The sequence below is a fragment of the Quercus lobata genome, chromosome 2 (assembly GCF_001633185.2).
Source record: "Quercus lobata isolate SW786 chromosome 2, ValleyOak3.0 Primary Assembly, whole genome shotgun sequence".
In the NCBI taxonomy this organism is placed as follows: domain Eukaryota; kingdom Viridiplantae; phylum Streptophyta; class Magnoliopsida; order Fagales; family Fagaceae; genus Quercus; species Quercus lobata.
Genome location: NC_044905.1, coordinates 34,009,436 through 34,031,791, shown reverse-complemented (window position 1 = coordinate 34,031,791; position 22,356 = coordinate 34,009,436). Strand labels below are relative to the sequence as shown.

General features: G+C 32.3%; 2 protein-coding genes across 2 annotated transcripts; one reads left to right on the top strand and one right to left on the bottom strand.

The window, feature by feature from the left end:
• Nucleotides 1–1,243: 1,243 nt before the first annotated feature.
• LOC115975410 (leucine-rich repeat receptor-like serine/threonine-protein kinase BAM3) lies at nucleotides 1,244–5,589 on the bottom strand. The gene is made up of 2 exons (XM_031096175.1): nucleotides 2,737–5,589; nucleotides 1,244–2,105 (listed from the first exon to the last, which is right to left on the bottom strand). Exons 1-2 carry the CDS (start codon nucleotides 5,267–5,269, stop codon nucleotides 1,798–1,800), a joined length of 2,841 nt encoding a protein of 946 aa, XP_030952035.1. The 5' UTR covers nucleotides 5,270–5,589; the 3' UTR covers nucleotides 1,244–1,797.
• A 9,221-nt stretch (nucleotides 5,590–14,810) lies between these two features.
• Nucleotides 14,811–15,740, top strand: LOC115975409. Its single transcript, XM_031096174.1, has one exon. The coding sequence runs from the start codon at nucleotides 14,973–14,975 to the stop codon at nucleotides 15,504–15,506; it is 534 nt and encodes a 177-aa protein (XP_030952034.1). The 5' UTR covers nucleotides 14,811–14,972; the 3' UTR covers nucleotides 15,507–15,740.
• The last annotated feature ends 6,616 nt before the right edge of the window (nucleotides 15,741–22,356 follow it).

Sequence of the window (22,356 nt, the reverse complement as noted above, 5' to 3'; positions counted from 1 at the left end):
AAAAATCTATAACAAATTCCCAAATCAGCTAAGGAAAAAAAAAAATCAATCCCTTGCAAATTAGGATTCCTCAAAATGCAAAAAAAAAAAAAAAAAAAAAAAAAAAAAAAAAAAAAAAAAATCAGAATATAGCATAGAGAATTACAGGACAAAATCGAAGTCGAAGCGTCAAAAACACCAAGCTCTGGGTTCGATCAAATCGGTGAATACCACCCAATCAAACCCGGATGACTCTGACTCCGACCCCATTTTTGATCTCCAAGCCCTTCCCTCTCAGCCACCAAGAAGGAGAATGTTTTGGTGTTTGGAGAAATGACAGGGAAGGAATAAAGAAAGGAGGAAAGAAGGATTAAAAAAGGAAGAAAGAAAAAAAAAAAAAAGACGAAGAAGATGTGCTGGTGTTTTGGAGAAATGGCAAGGAAGGAATAAAAAAAAAAAAAAAAAAAAAAAAAAAAAAAAAAAAAAAAAAAGAGACGAAGAAAGGAGAACGTTCTGGTGTCTGGAGGAATGGCAGGGAAGGAATAAAGAAAGGAGGAAAAGAAAGATTAAAAAGGAAGACAGAATGGGTACGTGTGTGGAGGAGAAATTTAGTGGGAAAAAAAAGGAAAAAAAAAAAAAGGAGAAGAAAGAAATGCCGTGTGGAGGATAAAAAAAGAGTGAAAAAAGAAAAGAAAAAAAGAATAATGAAATATTATCACAATATTTTCACAATATTTTTACAATAAATCTTAAGTGGTAGGTTATTATTAGCTAATATTGGTGAGAAAAAAATAAATTTTTTTGAAAGAGAAAAATATAATTTTAATAGCATGTTAAAATTAAAATCAGTATCAATTTTTATCACAATATTTTCACAATAAATTTTAAGTGGTAGGTTATTATTAGCTAATATTGGTGAAAAAAATAATTTCACAATATTGATTTAAGTATGAAATAAACTCTCTTATATATATATTGTCCTTTTTGGTAATTTATCTTTCAAACTGCCACTTTTATAAGTGCTAGCCAAACACTCAGTTTTTTTAAAAAGCACTTTTTAACAATTTTTACCAAACACTCAGTTTTTTGAAAAAGCACTTTTTCATTATGCACTTTTTGAAAACTCCACTTTTTCATTATGCACTTTTTCAAAAAGCTGAACCAAACTCACCCTTAAGCTGTAATGTTCTTCAAGTTGAATAAATAGATTGAGCAGAAATCATCCATAAGAGAGAGGGGACCTTTTTATTTTTTATAGCAGAGAGGATGGTGATCTGTTCATTCAGTTTTGCTTTGTTTTGTAGTGTTATATTTCAACAACTGTACCAGGCTAGAACTGTGTTGTTAATGTAAGTTCAGTGTGACATATGATGGATTATTATGTACTAAAGAAAAGTAAATTCTGTTGTGAAATTGGCCAATGTCAAACCTGATCTATAGAGTAGCTGTGCATTTTCGACATATAAAGTTCCTTCTAGTATAAAGTCTTGCAGGTCTACAGTCCATCAAAGTGTATATTTGGTGCTTCTGGTCTCTTTGTTGCAGGGTTGAAAGATGAACAGAAGTAAAACTATTGGTCAATCTCAAAGCCATACTTGCTATATATCTATTATACATTATAAGGGAGCATAATGCCGAGGCAAAAGGAATTAAAAAAAAAAAAAAAAACTATAAATTTCCTACTTCTACATGCAGGTTGACTTCAAAATGTTTCCATATCTTGTATGGAAAGAGAAGCTTTTCCTTTTTACAATATTATAGTGGAAACTGTGTATAGAACTTCATTTTCAGAGATGATTTATCTCATGGAGCTATGCTTTATCTTGCATTGAGGAGCATTCGTAGCACACTCTTCATCTTGGGCCTTGCATCTGGTGACACATTCACACAACCAAGAGCAACCTTCAGGACTGCAAGCATCTGACTTTTAATGGCAAGTGATGTTCTACTGACATTAGAGTCAAGGATGTGATCCCATTTATCTTGCTTGACTGAGTTATTTAAAACCCATTTGGCCAACTCGGTTCCCTCACTAACAGCCGGCTTTCCTGTCAGCAACTCCAGAAGTACGACCCCAAAGCTATAAACATTCCCAGCCATTGTTACCCTCATTGTGTAAGCATACTCTGCCAGCCACCAAACAAATAACTTGTGAGGTTTAGACACTAACAAGTTGACTTCACTATCCAAATTCAGAAACGAATTAAAATGAGGAAAGGCATGCATGTTGGGGGAGAAGAATATGTTGTCATTGACAAAACAAATTAATATGGGATAAGACTTATATACCTCTCCTTAGATACTGTGTCCTAGGCTCTTTAATTAAATTTAAACACATAATTTATTTATTTTTTGATACAAGATAGAAATTTTACTTTAACCTAATCTAAGTGTATATATGTGTCAAACTTCCTCCTGGAAACTTGAACCGTGACCTTTACCTTCCACACCCCACAAATACTCCCACAAATACTTATACTTATAGAGTGACCACCGCACCAAAGGTACACGGTGGTAAACACATAATTGTATTGACTAATACGATACAAAGTTATTTTTCCCATAGAAAATTAAATTCAATGCATCTATGTGTTTGAATTTAATTGTAAGGAAACAATATATAAATTCTGCGCTCATTAATATATGATATAATTGAGGACTTAAAAAAGGATTGAAACGTGCAACATCAGGTTTATGTATGGCTGTTTTATGATTTAGAAATATAGTTCTCTAAGAAGATGTCAAAGAGTTTCTGACCTGGGGGAATATAGCCAACAGAGCCAGCAACCATAGAAAGGCTTCCAGTGCTCTTTGAGGGATCAATCACCTTACAGAGCTCGATGTCTCCGACCTGAGGTTCCTTGAGGGTCTTCAACATGATGTTTCTGCTTGATAGGTCAAGAAGTAGTATTGGACAGGAGTTGAATCCATGCAGAAAAGCCAGACCCTGAGCAGCTCCAACTGCAATGCTATATCTGCTGGCCCAGTCCAAAGCCTTTCCCAAGCTACCATGAAGAACATCAAAAAGGGTGCCCTTGGGTGCATATTCATAGAACAGATAAGCATTGTCGACTGTCAAAACATAGGCTAGAGGAGTCATGACATTTGAATTGCTCAGTTTCCCCAAGACCTCCAGCTCATGCCCGAACTTATCGTGGCTGCCCAACTGGAATATCTTGTCACTCCAGTTAATCCTCTTGACAAAGTAGCTTGATCCGGATGGCATGACAGCTTTGTAGTAGGTAGAAAACCTAGTCTTCAGTGTGATGTTTGATGGGTTAGCAACTGCTTCCATAGCTTTGGTGAAGTCGATATTTGATCGGTGGATTCCATTTGCAGTTAATATATTGCCTTGGACGACCTGAGGAAGCGGAAGATCTTCTGGTGATTGTAATTGTTCATCATTAACCCTGTAATAGCGCCTTGAGATTGATATGGCAAGCCATGTTACTACCAAAACAGCAAAAAGAGCCACTGCAAACCCAATTAATAATGCTGTAGCGACTGATTTTCCCTTTTTGGCTGGTTGTGTGATTGATGTTGTGTGATTTGTGTCAGTCCTCTCAACAAGTTCCCGATTTCCACTTACATTGACCATTACATATGAATTAAATTTTGGACAAACCCCAGAGAGCATATTGTTACGAAGTATCAACTGTGTTAAAGACGTCATTGTAGTCAGAGATGATGGTATCTCTCCTGATAAGCTATTGTTTGAGAGATCCAAAACTTCTAATCCAGTAAGTTGTGAAAGAGTCATTGGAATACTCCCTACAAGGTGGTTGCTGCTGAGATTTAAAGCTATCTGCAACTTTGCTGGCATATTTGGAATCCTACCACTGAGTTGGTTTCCTCCAAGCTGGAGTTCTATCAGAGAATTCATTCTGCTAATAGTGTCGGGTATTGGACCACTGAATTGGTTGCCTTGTAAGTTCAAATTGGTAAGGTTTCCCAAGTTTGAAATTTTAGAAGGTATTGAACCACTCAGCGAATTCCAGCTGATATTCAATATTGATAATTTCTGTAGTTGAGTAATTTCAATTGGGATTCCTCCAGTCAGCTTGTTGGATTGAAGCTTCATAACTTGAAGATGGCTAAGATTACCCAACTGTATCGGCAATGTTCCAGTCAGGTTATTCACTGCCAAACTCAACAGTGCCAAATTCGGGCAAGAACCCAAATCCGGAGGTACTAACCCAGTCAAGCTATTATTTTCCAGCTCCAAGTACACCAAATTCTGAAGTGTTCCAAATGTTGATGAAGGGATTGTCTCATTAAGATGATTGCTTCCCAATCTCAGCCTGATCAACTTTGCAGATATCTTTGAAGGTATAGGTCCGGTCAACAAATTATAAGACAAATCTATAGTCTGCAATTTTGGTGGTGACAACAAGTCTAAAGGAATCGACCCACTTAAATTATTAAAACTAAGGTCTAAGTTCCTGAGGTTTGTTGTAATACCACTAGGAATTGTACCATCAAAGTGGTTTTGATAGGCTGCAAAACGTGAAAGGGTTGTGATAGATGAAAGGCCTTTTGGAATTTTTCCAATAAAGTTATTGGAAGACAGAATCAAAATTTCCAATTTAGCGAGATTTTCAATACTATCAGGAACAGTACCAGAAAGCCTATTCTGACTTAGGTCAATCAAAGTCAAATTCAAACAATTCATGATTCGATCTGGGATCGTACCATGGAATTCATTCACAGAGAGCTGAAGCTGTTCCAAAACCAAGGAAAGGTTCTTAGGAATAAGGCTAGTGAAACGGTTGGCACTAAGATTTAAACTTTTGAGGGAAACCAATCCACCTAACTGTAAGCTAATGTTTCCAGAAAACATATTGAAAGACAAGTCTAAGAACTCCAACCCAACAAAACCAAGAAAAGTAGGCAGAGAACCAGACAATCTATTTCCACTAAAATTCAAGAGTTTGAGCCCATCAATCTTACCACAAGCTGTGATGAATTCATTTGGGATTGAATGCAGTTGGCACTTGGAGAGGTCGAGACTCTCCAAAGAATCTATCTGGCAAAGCTGAGGTAGAAAGTCTGAAGAATTGAGAGAAATCCCAGATAATGATATTTTGGTTACGGAGGAATTCCCTGAGCTACACGTAACTCCTTGCCACGAACATGGGGCTTTGGTAATATCCCATAAGTGAGCCTTGTTGATGAGCTTAGAAACATTAAACATGATGGTGGTTTGCTTTGAGGATAGTTGACAGAAAACCATAGGACAGAATAATAAGAAGAAAAGGAACAAAAGGGTGCTTTTCTCATATCTGTTCATTTTAGCTACGAGCTGGGAATTGTTGGTTCTGAACTTTTTTTTTTGGTTTTTGGTCTATTAGATGTATATGCATGTATTGGAGTAATATATAGTACTTAGTACTTGGTTTCAGGTGAAAGGAAAGTGAAAATATACTACTGTACTTGAGAGTGTGAGACGGGTTCTTGATTCTTGGGCTTTGTGTTCGGTTGGGGGCAAGGAAATTTGTGGGAAATGGAACATGAAGAAGATGTTGGCGTGTCTTTGGGGTTGGCAGTTGACTGGACTGCAGAAGAAGACCGGGACTAACAGAGAGTGTAAACTGTTAAGTAATTTACTTAGTATTTTGTTTATAAGTGGCATATTTTGATTGATGGTCTGTTGTTTTCATATCCGTCCTTTTTTCTTTATCACTCAGCCACGTTAGATAATTGTAAAAATAAGTATGGAATAGACTGTTGTCCTTAAGACTTTTTCAAACTATTCAAAGTGGTGGGGTTCTCATTTTTGTTTGTCTCAAACTTTAAGTCTTGGACTTTGACTCTCAACACAGTTTGATTGGAGGAGGTTACAATAGTTTCTCTTTGGAATTGGAATTGGAATTGTTTTTACTTCAGCCTCCCATGGGGCACAAGGTGTGTAAAAACTAAAAAGTCTGTGGCATGGAGCCCATTCCATGCTTGACTGGAACAAGAAGATTATTCAAATACGCGTAGATGGGAATGACTCGGAAGCCGGGATCCTACCAACATTTGCATATTTTCCATTTCCCAATTAATGGGGGAGAGATATCTTGTATAATGTTTTTTTTTTTTTAAGCTTTTCCCACCTTTTTTTTTTTTTTCAAGGCATTAGGTGTCGATTTACAAGATTTTCTATATTCATTAAAAATGTCATGTGATTAAAACTACATCTAGATATCTTTTCAATTGTCACATAATAGGTTGAATTAAGATAATTTCAAACATGATTGGAGCCAAATATTTTTCATGTTTCATTATAAATGATATTAGGGTTAGGGACATTAATAAATTTTATTATATAGGCTTTATGAATTGGTGTGTTGCTAAAAAATAATTCAAACATTTATTTAGAATTATTTTCCTCCAACTTAAAATGTGACGAATAAAAAAACCATTTATTTTTGTAGTTTTATTCACATAATATTTTTTAATGAGTCCTGTAACTTGTTTAAATAATATCCATAGATAATATTAAAAATCGTAATGTTATTAATTTTAAAAAAATAGTCTCAAACTAATCTGGAGCAAAATTTTGTCCATATTAAAGTTCACCAATTACTAATAGATTTAGCATTTTCTTTTCGTAATTGGCGACCAATTTTGAAAAAAAAAAAAAAAAAAGTTTCTGCTCTTTTTTTTTTAACCTCTGTCACTCTAATTTTCCTTTTGCAATCTTTCTCACGGCCACAGACCAAAAGAAAGAGGTTTCATACGAGACAATCGGGCTTTATTTTCGGAAGTGAAGCAAACACAAATTTTCGGAGTTCAGACGTGTGTGTATTCAAAGTCTCAAATAAATGCTTGTGACTTGGGATGAGGTCAATTCTAGGTGGCTATTGACTCTATTTTTCTGGCCATGCGTACTCTAGTTTCACACACATCCTCTTCTCAAATTATTAGTCAATATAAATCCAAGTCAATTGAAAGCCGGAGTTGTTTAAATAAACAATGTTGCAACTTGTAAGTGAGACAAATCATCATTTATGGTAAATTTTTTTCTAATAGTTTGAGACTTCAATATTTAAGTCATTAATATCCCAAACAATAAATTTTTAATATAATCTACCAAACATCACCTTTTCGGCTTTTCCATGATAAAGTAAAACTCATTTTTTAAAAAGATAATAAACTATTATCTCTTTTTGTTAAATTTTATACATTAAGCATAATATTCAATTCTCTATATAAAAATAATCTTTGTTTGGTTAATATTAATTCATTATTAAGTTATGTGTTTTATTTTCAATGTTTTTAATTTTGAATATGTACTAGAAAATATCAATTTGGATATGAAAAAAAAAAATTGTTAATACTACGTTTGAGCTTCTATGGTTTTGATGGCTCTTCATTAATGGATATAAGTGCTCCCTAGACCTTGAATCCCTTATGCATTGCGACAATTGGAGTGCCATCCACATAACTGGTAACGATGTCTTTGATGAGCGCACTAAGCACGTTAAGATTGATTATCATTTCATTAGTCATCATCTCTTGTAGGGTAGCCTTCACTTGCATTTAGGCTGTCCTTGTGACCCCATCTTCACATTCAACTTGGCTTCCTTCATGCCATCTCGAGTTTAAGGGGATGTTATACTACAAAAAAAATGGGGTTTTTCGACATTTTTTTTAGTGTTGGTTCCAAAAACGATTGCTATAAACCAATGTTGTAGCAACAGTTACATAAGGTTGTAGCTAGTGTATCACATAATTAGCACATGTTGTACACTACTGATTTAGCACATATTGCACAGGAAAAAGTTTCTCTCCAAACTAATTCATTCTATATCTTTTTATTATATGTGAATTTTAAACATTATCCATTGGACTGCATGTTCTTATTATGTTCTCCATGCTTGCAAAATTTCAAGAAGATTAAAAATCAATAGCTATGTCATCAATGACATAAGTTTTTGCGGTAAAAAATTATGCACTAAAAATAAGTTTATTGATCAAATAGTAAATAACACCCGATTTGAATGAAAATTGACATGTATGTTAAAAACATAAAGAAATTTGACATTCATATTAAGAAAATAAAGAACATATAATCCATTGGTTAGATTTTCAAAATTCATATTCAATAAAAATATATAGGATAATTTTATAGGATTTCTCTCAAAACTAGTTTGAAGAGAAACATATTCTATTGCACACTGCCCATTTAGCACACATTGCATATGTATTTGGTCAGTCCATAATTGTGACTAAACTTTGTCAGCCCATTATTGTGACTAAATTGAAGGAATGTTAATTGTCCTTGATTTTAGTCTAATTAAGAGCTCTTTATAGGTCAATTTTTGTATGTGTGTGCTTGTGTCTATATATATATATATATATATATATATATATATATATTTAATTTTTTTCATAGCACCTTTATGACACACAACAAAAAAAAAAAAAAAAAAAGAGAGAAAAAAAATACAAGGAATACCAAGCTATTCTATTCAGAACAACTTTTGTTCTTTCTATCATTCTGTATTAGTTTACTTCAACACTCTTAAAGAGTTACAGTTTTTTTTCTCATAATTGTTACGTTAACTAGGGATTGTTGTGTCCTTCTCAAAAAAAAAAAAATAAATAAATAAAAATAAAACACAAAAACTAGGGATTGTTGTGTGAATTGTGAACACTAATTTTTTGTTTCCTTATTATTATTGAATTATTTCTTCAGCACGAGTTCCTCCATCTGTAAAGTAGGATTTAACACTAAAAAAAAAACAGGGTACTGAATTAACACTTTGAGGAGTAAATATGACACCCTTTCTTACGTTCATACTTTTTGCTATTTGATGAGTTTGTGTTTATACTTTTTTTTTTTTAATTTTTTAATTTTTTAATTTTTTTTGGAGGGGAGAAAAGAGTGCGTGTTTATACACAATAGTCAAAACTCAATTAAGTCTTTGGGTCCCAACTCCCAACTTAGAGCTCGATTCACACTACACTGGAAGAACCGAAGAAGTAGCTTAATTCTTTTCTTCTTCTTCCTTTTATCTTTATTTTTATTTTATTTTTAAATTTAAAGAATCAGCTTAATTCAAAATTGGAAAATTGAGAGGCTGTTTGGATTGAGTTTTTTGATAACTCAATTCTCTATTTTCATAACTCATAACTCAAAAATGGTGGGACCCATAGTAAAAAGTTTGTTTGACAAACAATAACTCTGTTTTCATAACTCAATTCTCTGATTTTTTTAGTTATGAGTTATGGAAACTGAAAACAACTTTTGGCTGTTTTCAGTTTCCATAACTCATAACTCAATGGCAATATTGTAATTAAACACACATAAAGGACCCACAGCCGCAACTTTTGACCACCTTTTGACTTTTTTTTTTTTTTTTTTCTGGGTTGGCGTTGTTCTTTTTTTTTTTTTTTTTTCTTTTTCTTTCCTGGGTTGGCTGTTACGTTTTTTTTTTTTTTTTTTTTTTCTTCTGTGTTGGCGTTGTTCTTTTTTTTTTCCCTGGTTTAGCCGTTCAGTGTTATATATATATATATATATATATATATACACATATTAGCTTCGGTGAGTTGGGTATTAAAAAAAAAAAAAAAAAAAACTGTACTGCTGATGAGGTGTGGGACCCAGTGAATGAGTGTGAAAAAATTGAGTGATGAAAATAAAAGTGATGTTGCCAAATGAGTGTGAAAAAATGAGTGATGAGTGATGAGTGATGAGTGACGGAAATTGAGTGATGAAAAAGGCTTACCCAAACAGGCTCTGAAGATTGACTTATAAACGAGGACCCTGCCTTATGAGTATTATATTATGGGCATATTGGGCATATCTTTCGTTTTCCATTTTATTAGGGGAAGGAGTATTAATGTCTCGCATAATATTTCTTTATTCTTGCCAATTTTATATATATTATTAGGGAGCAGAGCAATATCATATAGATCAATAATCAATTGTTTATTTCATGGTTTTTAAACAAAGAAGCAACATTAGCATGCCTTGTATATGTTAACATGAAGTGTGCCATACATGTGGAACAATAAAACGATTTTGTTTTAGGTTCAGCTCAATGCGTCAAAGAGTGTTCAATATTTTATTTGAGTCTACACAAAACAGGCATTTAAAAATAAATAAATAAAAATTATCTACATATTGTGGAGGGTCTGCAACAGTCAATGTATATTTTGGCAAGAGAAAAACGAGTGAAGATGGCAGGAATTTCTCTTGGATCAATATGACATTTTTGCTTTGAACTGTTGTCCTCTATAATAAGACAAACCTCCCCCTTTTTCTCTTTACGAGGAGCAATGCATGTTCGGAATTTGCAATTACAATGATATGTAAGTTTTCCATATGGCATTGGGAAAGATTTGCATAATAGGATAGAGGGCATCGTTTTATAGGGGTAAGAAAATGTTGGACTATGTGGAGCATAGTTTTAGTTTGATCCAGATTATGACCCGATTTGAATTTGATACGGAAGTGTTACGAATTTTAATGAGAGATTTTTTGAGATTTAGTCTATGATATCAGCCCAAGCTAGATTAGGGTTTGCGATTGTGTGAGATATAAATACTTTTATTTTAGATTAGAATTTGTTATGTTATTTTAGAGGGAAAAAATAGTATTGCTACGCTTTGTATAAAATCATTGCAATTCTATGGACGTAGGTAAATTGATGAACTACGCAATTTCTTGTGTCTTGTAATTGTCTTTTTATGTGTATTTTTTTTTTTGGGTTTTTTTTTAATCTAACAGATCTGAAAATTCGTGTATATTCCCAACATAAAGGCCATTATTATTATTTTTTGCTTCATTGAATGCCATGATTCTTCGAACATATTTTAGTGGTGAAGTGTTATGTAAAGTATACTTTTGTTTCTATGAGATAATATAAACTTTTGTTCAAAGATTTTATATTCCATTGACCTGCTCTCACCTATAAACTCTTTATACAATCAGCACTAGTCTAATGGTGATGCAATAACTAGCATAAAAAACAACCAACTCTATTAATTTTTTAAAAAAATTATTTTTATTTTACAAGTGTCCCCATCCTTTTTTTTAGAAGGAAGTTTCCCCAATAACTAGCATAAAAAACAACCAAATCTATTAATTTTTAAAAAAATTATTTTTATTTTACAAGTGTCCCCATCCTTTTTTTTAGAAGGAAGTTTCCCCAATAACTAGCATAAAAAACAACCAACTCTATTAATTTAAAAAAAAAAATTATTTTTATTTTACAATTGTCCCCATCTTTTTTTTTTTTAATTTTTTTTTTTTATTTTTATTTTTTATTTTTATTTTGAGAAGGAAGTTTCCCCATCTTGATTGAATTGCTTCCTCTTCGTTCACACTTGCTTATGTTTTGGGCAGTCCTAAATGGCAAGCCAGGCCTACTCCAGCGTATTGTTTACCCTGGGCCTGATAGTCTCTAAGTGTGATAATAAACGGCAGTGTGTGGCTGATATTCCTGTCCGTTTAAAAATTACTTATTTTCAGTAAATTATTTGTATAATATTTATAAAAAAAGTATAATTTTGATAACTTTTATATTAAATGTGTTACAAAAAGTTAAAAATTAGTTTATTTATAAAAATAAAAAGTTAAATTATTTGCTAAAAAGCTGAGAAAAGAGAAGAAAAAACAACAGATTTTTTTTTCAACAATTCCCAAATGCTCACCCTAACATGGCGTGTCTATTTGGCACAAGTTTTTTTTTTTTTTTTTTTTTTTTTTTTTTTTTTTTTTTTTTAAGAATTTTAAAAAATTGTGCCAAAATTTGATTTTTAATTTTTTTAAAGATAAAACTATACTTTAAAATAACTTTTAACAAATTAGCAAATATATTTTTAGTAAAAAGTTATATCCAAACACACTAATGTACGTGTACCTGAAAGGACCGACCTCTATGATCAGAAAACTCACTGTTAGATTAATCAGCATGTGCTCGTCAGTAGAAACAATTTCATGCCACTTGTAGAAAACATATGCTTACTCAAATGCATCGACTACTATATAAGTCTCCTTCTCCTTCTGCCAATCCTCGTAAAAGGGTTTTAGATTCCGAGCACAAGCACACTGCATATGCCTCCATATTATAAAATATTACATACATAAATTTTTTCACAATAGATTTATAATTGTTGAATTAGTCGACGATGAATGGTGGAAAAAAAAGTTGTAGATCTGTGAGTATAAATTATATATGTTCAAAGCATCAGCATTGGAGAATGCAAATGCTAAATGTAAGGAGAATTTGGCATTTCAAGCCCCAAAGTGCTCAGTATCAGGAAATGCTAAACCAAAGTATTGCAAATTTTTTTGCAATACTGCTACAGTGCAATTCTACCTTTAGAATTGCACTGTAGCACAATTCTAAAGCTAAATATTAGTTTTTTATTCCATCAGTTCTCTCTCTCCCTTTCAGTCCTCTCTCCCTCATTCCCACTCTGTCTCTCTGTCTCCCACTCCCTACTCGGTCCTCACTCTTTCTCTCATCTCACATCTCTCTTTCTCGTTCAAGGCTTGCACCGGAACTGGGTTGGGTTTGTGGTTTGATCTGGGCATGGTGGTGGGTTGGGATTGGTTAATGGTGGGTTTGGAACAGCGGGCTAGGTTTGCTGGAGATGGCTCCGATGGGTTTGACAAAGGTTTGAATCGGAGAGGGTGGGTTGCTGTGTTTGATCGTGGGTTGCTGTGTCGTGCTTGGTCGGCGAGGTTTGGGTTCTACGTTTTGGTTGGCGTGGGTCACAAAGCGGGTTTTTTTTTTTTTTTTTTAATTTTTTAATATGGGTTTTTTTTCCGATGGGATTTTGGTGGGCAGTGGGCAATGGTGGCGTGGTGGGCATGGTTGAGGCACGGTGATAGAGGTTGAGGGAAGGTGGAGGAGAAAATTGGAAAAAAATAAAAAATGAAAAATATATTTTATTGTGTAGATATATTATTTTAATGAGTAGAATAGGAAAATAAAAGTTTGGGATGCTGGAGATATTGTAAAATGGTATGGTATAATGATAAAGTGGCTTTTTGGGATGATAAAATAGAGTAGAATTGGAATTTCGGAATACTGATACTCTCACAATTCACTGTTAACCATTTCAGCAACTATGAAATTTGTTATATAACATGTTCATATAAAAATCATTTCATCCTGTATGCAGTTGCATTTGTTAAGGAATCGAGGCATCCATGCACCTATTTGAAAAGAATATACATTTTGACCCGGTCAAAAAATAATAATATTTTGTTTTAGGAGCTTTGAAAATGTGTAATGGTCATGAGCGGTCAAACTAAGGGTATTATATTCTGTCAATTTGAAATATGTCCATTTCATGATTTAAATAAAATAGAAAAAAAAAATTAAAGATGAATATAACATAATGTAATGTCTATGCGTTTTTCTGTCAATTTGAAATATGTCCATTTCATGATTTAAATAAAATAGGAAAAAAAAATTTAAAGATGAATATAACATAATATAATGTCTATGCGTTCAAATTTAAGAAATAAAATCTTAATTGTGAAGTTGTGGATGGAAAATTTGTTGAAAAAAAGACCCTAATATAAATGACCCCATTGAAATTAATTTCTTCACCAAAGCAAAATCTATACCTTTCAAATTGGTTGGCACAGTTGACTCAATTAAAGTTGCAAACTTCGGTAAAGAGTCTAAAGATGGAGTTGGTCATTTTATTGTATACATAGTAAAAGAGTATAGCTTCTTGTCTGGCACGTAATAAGTGCATTAATGTCTTTTACCATGGTACCCAGGACTCCAACCAGGTTGGAAAAATATGGGTTACTTGGAGGAGCCGTTACTTATTTCATAAAAAAACTAGTACTTTTGTCTAGAGAAAGTGTTTTAAGTTGTTGTAGAGTTCAATCCCTTTCAAAGCAACACTATCAATTCGACTATTGTGGAAAATATATATATATTTGATAAAACATAAGATTTCTTCCTATCAATCCGGCGGTAGATGAGATGTCCCCATTTTCCTTTTAAGGATTTTGGCTGTTTCTACCCACTCAAGATTTTCATTTCTACCATTTTTTGCCATATTGCGTACTAATTTTGTGTTTTGTGTTTTTTTTTTGGGGTGCTAATTATATCAGCTTATTAAAAATTGGTCTATCACAGTGAGTGAATCATGCACACAAAATAACTTTGCTTCATTTGAATTTCTTTTTCTTTTCTGTTTTAGTAAAAGAAATTTGAATTTATAAGTTGTTTTCTAAATCAATTTTTGAATAACTTGCGTTTTATTTAGGAAAAACAAATTGATTAAAGGTTGTTTAATAGTATTTGATTCATTCCAAATCTTTGTAGGAGTTTTACTTTTACCATATTGAATTACGGTGTACTGGTAGAATTTATTTTTCCTTTTTTATTTCTTGGTAAAAATGATATCTTTATTTTATTTTGGTATGAAAAATATTAAGACGGCAATATGTAAGTGGATACCAATAAATTATTATTTATCATTTTAACCATAATTTATATATATATATATATATATATATGCATATTATATTACTTTTAGTTTCCAATATTACACTACTTTTAAGTTTTTAACCACAGAATTAACTGAAAAGAGGGTAATTTGAAAAATCCAGAAAAACATATACATATTTCTCAAAAAAAAGAAAAGAAAAAAGAAAAACATATATATTATATACATATAATTCAGCTGGACAAATATTTAATTTGTTGAACAAGAGTATCATTTTATTGGACTCATAGTCACAAGCCAGTTGGGAGACTAGAGAGTGGCCGAATCTGAATTGAAAAATATATATAGAGTGGGCCCCGTCGACCTAATTAATTGTTCAAATAAACAAACAGAAGGTGTATAAGTTTATTTATTTATTTATTTATTTTTGGGAAAGATTTTAATAAGTTGTTACCTGTTGAAGCAGTTGAACTAAAACTTCCAAGACTAATACCAACCCTCCAAACCCAACAGCCTTATCATCCCCATCTCTCTTAACACAGAAAAAAAGAACTGATTAAAGATTAACCAAATCCATGGCTACAGAAGATTTCAGCTTCCCCACAATTGGAGACAAATTCTCATGTGGCATCGATTCACCACCTTTGTGGAACCTATCTCCAATTGCCTCACCAAATTCCAGACACGAAGAACCACCAAAAGGGTCTGCCAAAGAAGAAGGAAACGACTTAAAGGATGAGAAAGATTATTGCTTTTGGCCAAAACCAATCGAGTACATAAGACAAAGAAAGAGCTTTTCACACGTAGAGACTGGAGGGAAATTGGTGATTAAAGATGGAAAAGAAGACGGTGATCATGAAGAGCAAAAGATGGACATGTTGTGGGAAAACTTCAATGAAGAATTATCAAAGAATTATAGTTCAAGATCCAATACGTCTTCTAGGATGCAATTTGGCTGTGTTAAGGCATTGAAAACGTCCAGCAATAGTGCAACGCTTACAACTAAGAAGCCCGGCATGGTTGTGATTTTGAAGGGCTTAAAGAAGCTTTTCTTGCTCCAAAACTCCCATGATCGGAAGCTTCAACGGCCCCCACATAGTCATCAATGAGACAAAGTTAGCTACACATTCAATTCTTGTCTTGGTTCTATGTTTGTTGATATTTTTTTTCCCGGATTATTGAGGCCTACACTCCACTCGGCACTGACCAATCACAATGCACCAGGTCATGGGATCTGGACAGCTGCTTTTGTCTTTTTAATGTATATGTGTACGAAGTAAATTTTTTTCCTCTGATGTATATACAAAGTAAATTGGTAAATTTTGAGTTGAAATTATGCTTTAGTTTGTTTTAGCATTAATGTTTTTTTAGAAAATTAGTCATTTTCTAGAGAGTATCTTTCGGGAAAACTATCATATTTTCTGGAGTTTGATAACGACCTTAAAAATGAGATTAGAAGTGTTTTCTAATATTTGATATGCACGAATTTTTAAAAAATAACATTTTTTATATAATTTAAAATATGTATAACATGTATATGGTGTAAATCCAACTAATGTAATCAATATAAATAAAAAACCAACTATAAATTTGGTTTTCAAATTAAAATTTTGACAACGAATACAATCAAAATTGATTCCCAATTTTTATGATCTCTATCACTCATCTTGCTCATATATTATGGATGATAAAGTAGATACACACATATGTATATCAACCATACTTTTCATAATTCAAAATAACCATAAACGCCATTTCAAATTGTTGGAAATAAACACACACACACACACACACACACACACATATATATATATATATATATATCAACCATACTTTTCATAATTCAAAATAACCATAAGCGCCATTTCAAATTGTTGGAAATAAATGAGAGATATTACCTGACTTTTCCTTAGAAATTACACAATATAATTTTACCAAAAGAGGTGGCGGAGATGAGGCGTGGACCAAGTCACTATCTTGAGACAAATTGTGTTGACTACGGTATATTCAATGTAGTTAGACAAAATATTTCTGCAAGTTGTTCCCTGGATACAACAGCCCAGCCACCTTTGTTGATTATCCTTACAAGTTTACACTGCTTGTAGGATATAAACTCCCTATAGTACTTTCTTTTCCCAAAAAATTTAGTAAAAGATAAAATATTTTTGTGAATAGTAAGAAGCAGTAAATGGTAAGTATTTAAACAATAATAAAAATTGTTTTTGAAAGTTTGTGGCTTTGTAATTCAAAAATAAGGTGATTTTGAAACTTTTATTTCTTTCTATATATATATAATAGTCGGACATGTAAATGATCATAAAGTTATTGAAATCAATATATAATCAATAGCTCTCTCTCTCTCTCTCTCTCTCTCTCTCTATATATATATATATATATATATAATATTATATATAAACCGGTCATCAAAGTCTTTGCCAAATCTATACGTTGATAACAAAAGAAAGGTGTCATAATGCTATGAAATTAATGGCCCATAAGGTGGCTGAAAATTTGAATGCCAATCCGTTTAAGACAATTTCAGAATATACATAAATATTGCCATCTGTTTTGACTTTCCATTAAACTAAATAGTAAACACTTGTGTATATATGTTAATTTATTATAACATAAAATAATTAAGCAATAGTTGTTCATTTGAGTACTGAAAAATCATCCATATATGATGTTACTATGTCATATTCAAATAAGAATGTTTGAATACAAAATGTTTAGAATGGAAAGTATATATTTGTAATAAAACCAAATATGCTCTCAATGATGGTATTAATATCACATTAATGTTCATAAATTTCCTAATTAAAAACCATTGACAATAGTTATTCAAATTTTGAATTATATTTGAATTTCAAGATTTAGCAATCAGTGTATTTGACATTAAGGGATAATTGATTTCCTCAATTCACATAAATGAGTATTAAACTAAATAAGATATTTTTATAAAAATATCCAACAACCCCCACTTATTTTTATAAAAATAAATAGGTAAATATGTATAAGAAAATTTTTCTGGGTTAAGTAGAACATTATGCATAATAAGAGTGCCAATGGTTTGAACCCTCATTTAGTGTTTCAGCAACATTGTTCCAAAGTTAATAGTGAGCTAAGTCTTGAATTATAACTTTTTGTATGGAAACAAAACATTATATGACACACATAATATTCTAGTACTCTGCCACGAGCTTAAAAGCCAGCACATTACAGCCTTGTGCTTAATCCTAGTACCCATGAGTTATTTAGAGAACTGACCCTATTCTCAAAGGAAGCGGCCTCACTTCCATGCTCACTTAGGTGTGGCTATTAAGGATGTTCTTGTAACTCTAGCATCCCACTCATAAGACCTATAGTTCACATTAAGAGTTTTTTAATAAATAAAAACTCATCCTATATAACGTTACAAGATACATGCACGCACACCATAGGGAGGGACATGAGTACTTGTACTCATACATATATTTAGTGCATGTTAATCAAACTACTCTATGCTTAGTTTTTCCCTTTGAACCTAGCTCTTGGGATCTCCAATTCCTAGGTAGGGTATCCTCATAGGTAGTTTATTCTTCTTTAGGCTTAAGTCCCATCCCCCTCAATGCTATCCAGATCTTTTCTCTAGCTAGAGCTTTAGTTAATGGATCCGCAATATTATCATTTGTACTAATATAATCAACATTTATGGTACCATTGTTTATGTATGATCTCACAGTACTATATTTTCTTCTAATAGATCTGGATTTACCATTATAGTATTTATTGCACACTCTACCAATAGTGGCAGTACTATCACAATGAATTAAGAAGGGTGGAATAGGTTTCTCCCGCATGGGAATTTTAGATAATAAATCACGTAACCAACCTGCTTCTTCACTAGCTGAAGATAAGGCAATTAATTTTGTCTCCATCGTGGATTTAGCAATAATTTGTTGTTTTTTAGATTTCCAACATATTACTCCACCACCTAATGTAAATACATAGCCAGTGGTAGACAAAGAATCACCTAATAAGGTGTTCCAACTAGCATCACTATATTTTTCAAGAACAACAAGATATCTTTGGTATAGCAAACCATAGTACGCAATTCTTTTTAAATATCTCATTAATTGAGTCATGGCATTCCAATGCTCAAAATTAGGTTTGCTAGTAAATCTTGCTAAAACTCCTACATCATAAGCAATATCAGGTCTAGTACAATCAGTAGCATATCTAAGACTACTAATAATACTAGCATATTCCTTTTAATCGTAAATATCATTTTCATCTTTAGTAGGAAATAGATGCACATTAGAGTTAAAAGGAATACTTGCAGGTTTACAATCAAAGTAATTATATTTTTTCAATATTTTTTCTATATAATGAGATTGATCTACAAATATGTCCTTTGAAGTTCTAGAAATTTTCATGCCAAGAATCACATTAGCTTCTCCTAAATCTTTCATGTCAAAGTTATTTTTAAGAAGCATTTTGGTAGCATTTATAATATCCGTATTAGGACCAAAAATTAGAAGATCATCAACATATAAACAAATTTTAACATGAGCATCATCAAAAGTTTTATAATATATAGATTTGTCACTTTCATTTGTTTTAAAACCATTAGAAAGCAAACATTGATCAAATTTCTCATGCCATTATCTAGGTGCTTGTTTTAAACCATATAAAGATTTTAATAATTCACATACTTTGTGCTTATTACTTGGCATTGTAAAACCTTCTAGCTAGTCCATGTAGATTTCTTCTTCTAAATCTCCATTTAGAAATGCCGTCTTTACATCCATTTGATGTATCATCAAATTATGAATAGCTACTCTAGCAATCAATAATCTAATAGATGTAACTTCAGTAACAGGAGAAAAAGTATCAAAAAAATTCAATATCTTCTTTTTGTTTAAAACCTTTAGGTACAAGCCTTGCTTTGAATTTTTCAATAGATCCATGGGGTTTTGATTTTCTTCTAAGTACCCATTTACATCCAGTTGTTTTACAACCTGGAGGTAAATCTACAAGTTTCCAAGTATTATTAGAGATAATAGAATCCATCTCATCATTGATGACTTCTTTCCAAAAACCTGAATCAAGAGAAGATAAAACTTCTTCTAAAGAAGTAGGGTCACCTTGTAAATTATACACATAATATTCAAGACCAAAAACCTTTTGAATTCTAGGTCTTTTACTCCTCCTAGGTTCAATCTCATATTCATTAACATCTTTTGACTTAGATGTTGAACATTCAAATTTCTCTTATTGTTCAAAACCCCCACTATTTTTATATTTAAATGGAAATTTATTTTCATGAAAAATTGCATATCTAAATTCAATTATTGCATTATTATCAATATAAAAAAATCTATAAGTTGTGCTACATGAAGAATAACCCAAAAATACAGATGTAGAAGCCTTTACCCCAAGTTTAGGTCTTTTGGGATCAATTAGCTTCACATATGCTAAGCAACCCCAAACTTTGAAAAAATTTAGATTTGGTTTATATTTTTTCCATAATTCAAAAGGAGTTAAAAAAGTATTTTTATGAGGTACTCTATTCAAAACAAAATTTGCAATTAAAACAACTTCACCCCAAAAATATTTAGGAGCTCCAGAACTAACAAGCATAGCATTAGTGAAATTTATGAGATTCCTATTTTTACGTTCAGCTACTTCATTTGAAGATGGAGAATAAGGGGTAGTAGTCTCATGAACAACACCAAGAGTTGAATATAATTATTAAGACCAATTGTATCATATTCTTTTCCTCTATCAGTTCTAAACCTTTTAACCTTTTTATCAAACGTATTCTCAACTTCTTTTAAGAAAATTGATAATTTTTCAAAAGCATCACTTTTATTTTGTCATAAGATAGACAAATTAATATTTTGCAAAATCATCTATAAAAGTTATAAAATACATGTTACCTCCACGTGTCAAATGTCCTTCAAATTCACAAATATCACTATGAATAAGTTCTAGTAATTCAGTATTTCTTTCAACAGATTTTAAGGCTTTCAAGTAATTTTAGTCATGCTACAAATTTCACATTTTTCAAGTTCATTTTCAAGTTTAGGAATCAAACCTAAACCACTCATATTTTTCATATATTTATTATTAATATGACATAATCTACCATGCCAAACATTCACATAAGAAACAATATAAGTAGTACTTGAATTTTCATTCGTCTCAACATTAAGTTTAAACACGTCATCACAAGCATAACCTTTGCCAACAAACATGCCCCTTTTAGAGAGTACACTGTACATATTGATCAACCTTAAAGACTTGTTTGAAACCAGCCTTATTTAATAAAAAACTAGAAGCTAAATTCTTTATAATATTAGGAACATGAAAGACATCTTTGAGAGTGACTTCTCTCCTAGAAGTAAATTTGAGAAGTACCTTTCCAATACCCACAACTTCAATGGTATGAGAATCACCAAGCATAATTTTCTTTTTCTCATCTAGGATGGTGTAGGTCTTGAACCAAGTTTTATCATAGCAAACATGTCTAGTTGCCCCAGAATCAATCCACCACCCTCCTAAGCCTTCGAGAATATTAATCTCAGTAACCATAGCCACAAGAGGCTCTTCAATGACATTGGCTTGAGCCATAGGCCCATGTTTTTGACAACGACAATTTCTAGCCAAATGTCCAGGCTTTCCACGTACAAAACATGCATAATTGCTATTATTAGTGTGGTTGCCATTATTTGGAGCATGCTTAGGATGGTGTGCTTGGTTCTTTCTTTGATTAGAGTGGGTCTTATGTTAAGGCTAATTTCCATTTAGCCTATGTTTGAAATTTCTTTTCTTAGGCCTTACATAGTCATTACTTTTTGCATGGGTTTTTGGCATGTTTTCATTTGAAAAAATAAAATTTACCTTCAAACCACTTGCTCCATGGAGTTCCACAGCTTTGTCTTGGTTCCTTACCTCTTCCTTCACTCTCATACAGGTGATAAGGAATTAAATGTAGAGTTCCTTTTGCTTGTGTCTCAAGACTTTGGCAAACTCCTTCCAACACTCAGGCAGCTTGTCAATGATGGCTGAAACTTGCATTTGTTCATCTACTCAAATGCCTTCAGATCGAACATCTTGTGAAATCGTTTGGAGTTCATAGGATTGTTCCACCACGAACTTGCCTTCAACCATCTGAAACCTGAAAAATTGGCTGCATATTTCTTGGATCCAGCTTCCTCTGTATCATATTTTTGATTCAATTCCTTCCATATCTTTTTGGCTGATTTGTAAGCTTGATCATAACAATCATACAAATCATTAGAAAGAAAATTAAGTAAATAATTTCTATAGTAAAGATGATCCTTATCCCATTTCTTAACATCTTTTTGATGTTGAGAAAGTTTTTCTTTAGTCAATTGTTCAGTTTTCTTTTTCTTTGGTTTTTTCTCAGTTAACACATAGGCCACATTCAAAAGAGTAAGATAAAATAAAGTCTTTTGTCTCCACCTCTTAAAGTTAATACCACGGAAGCGGAATGGCTTATTAAGATCACCCATTCCAGAGGAATTAGACATAACATTACCATTTTCCAAGGATGATTTTGTGTTCTCCATATCGATTTGTCTCAAATTGTTGGAAATAAATGAGAGATATTACCTGACTTTTCCTTGGAAATTACACAATATAATTTTACTAGAAGAGGTGGCGGAGATGAGGCGTGGATTAAGTCACTATCTTGAAACAAATCGTGTCATCTATGGTATATCCGATGTAGTTAGACAAAATATGTTTGCACATTGTCCCCAAAATACAACAACCCAGCCACCTTTGTTGATTATCCTTGCGAGCCTACACTGCTCACAGGATATAAGCTCTTTATAGTACTTTCTTTTCCTCGAAAATTTAGTAAAACATAAAATATTTTTGTGAATAGTAGGAAGCATTGTAACTTGTCCCTAGCCAAAGAATCAAAACATTTGATAGCATTTAAATGGT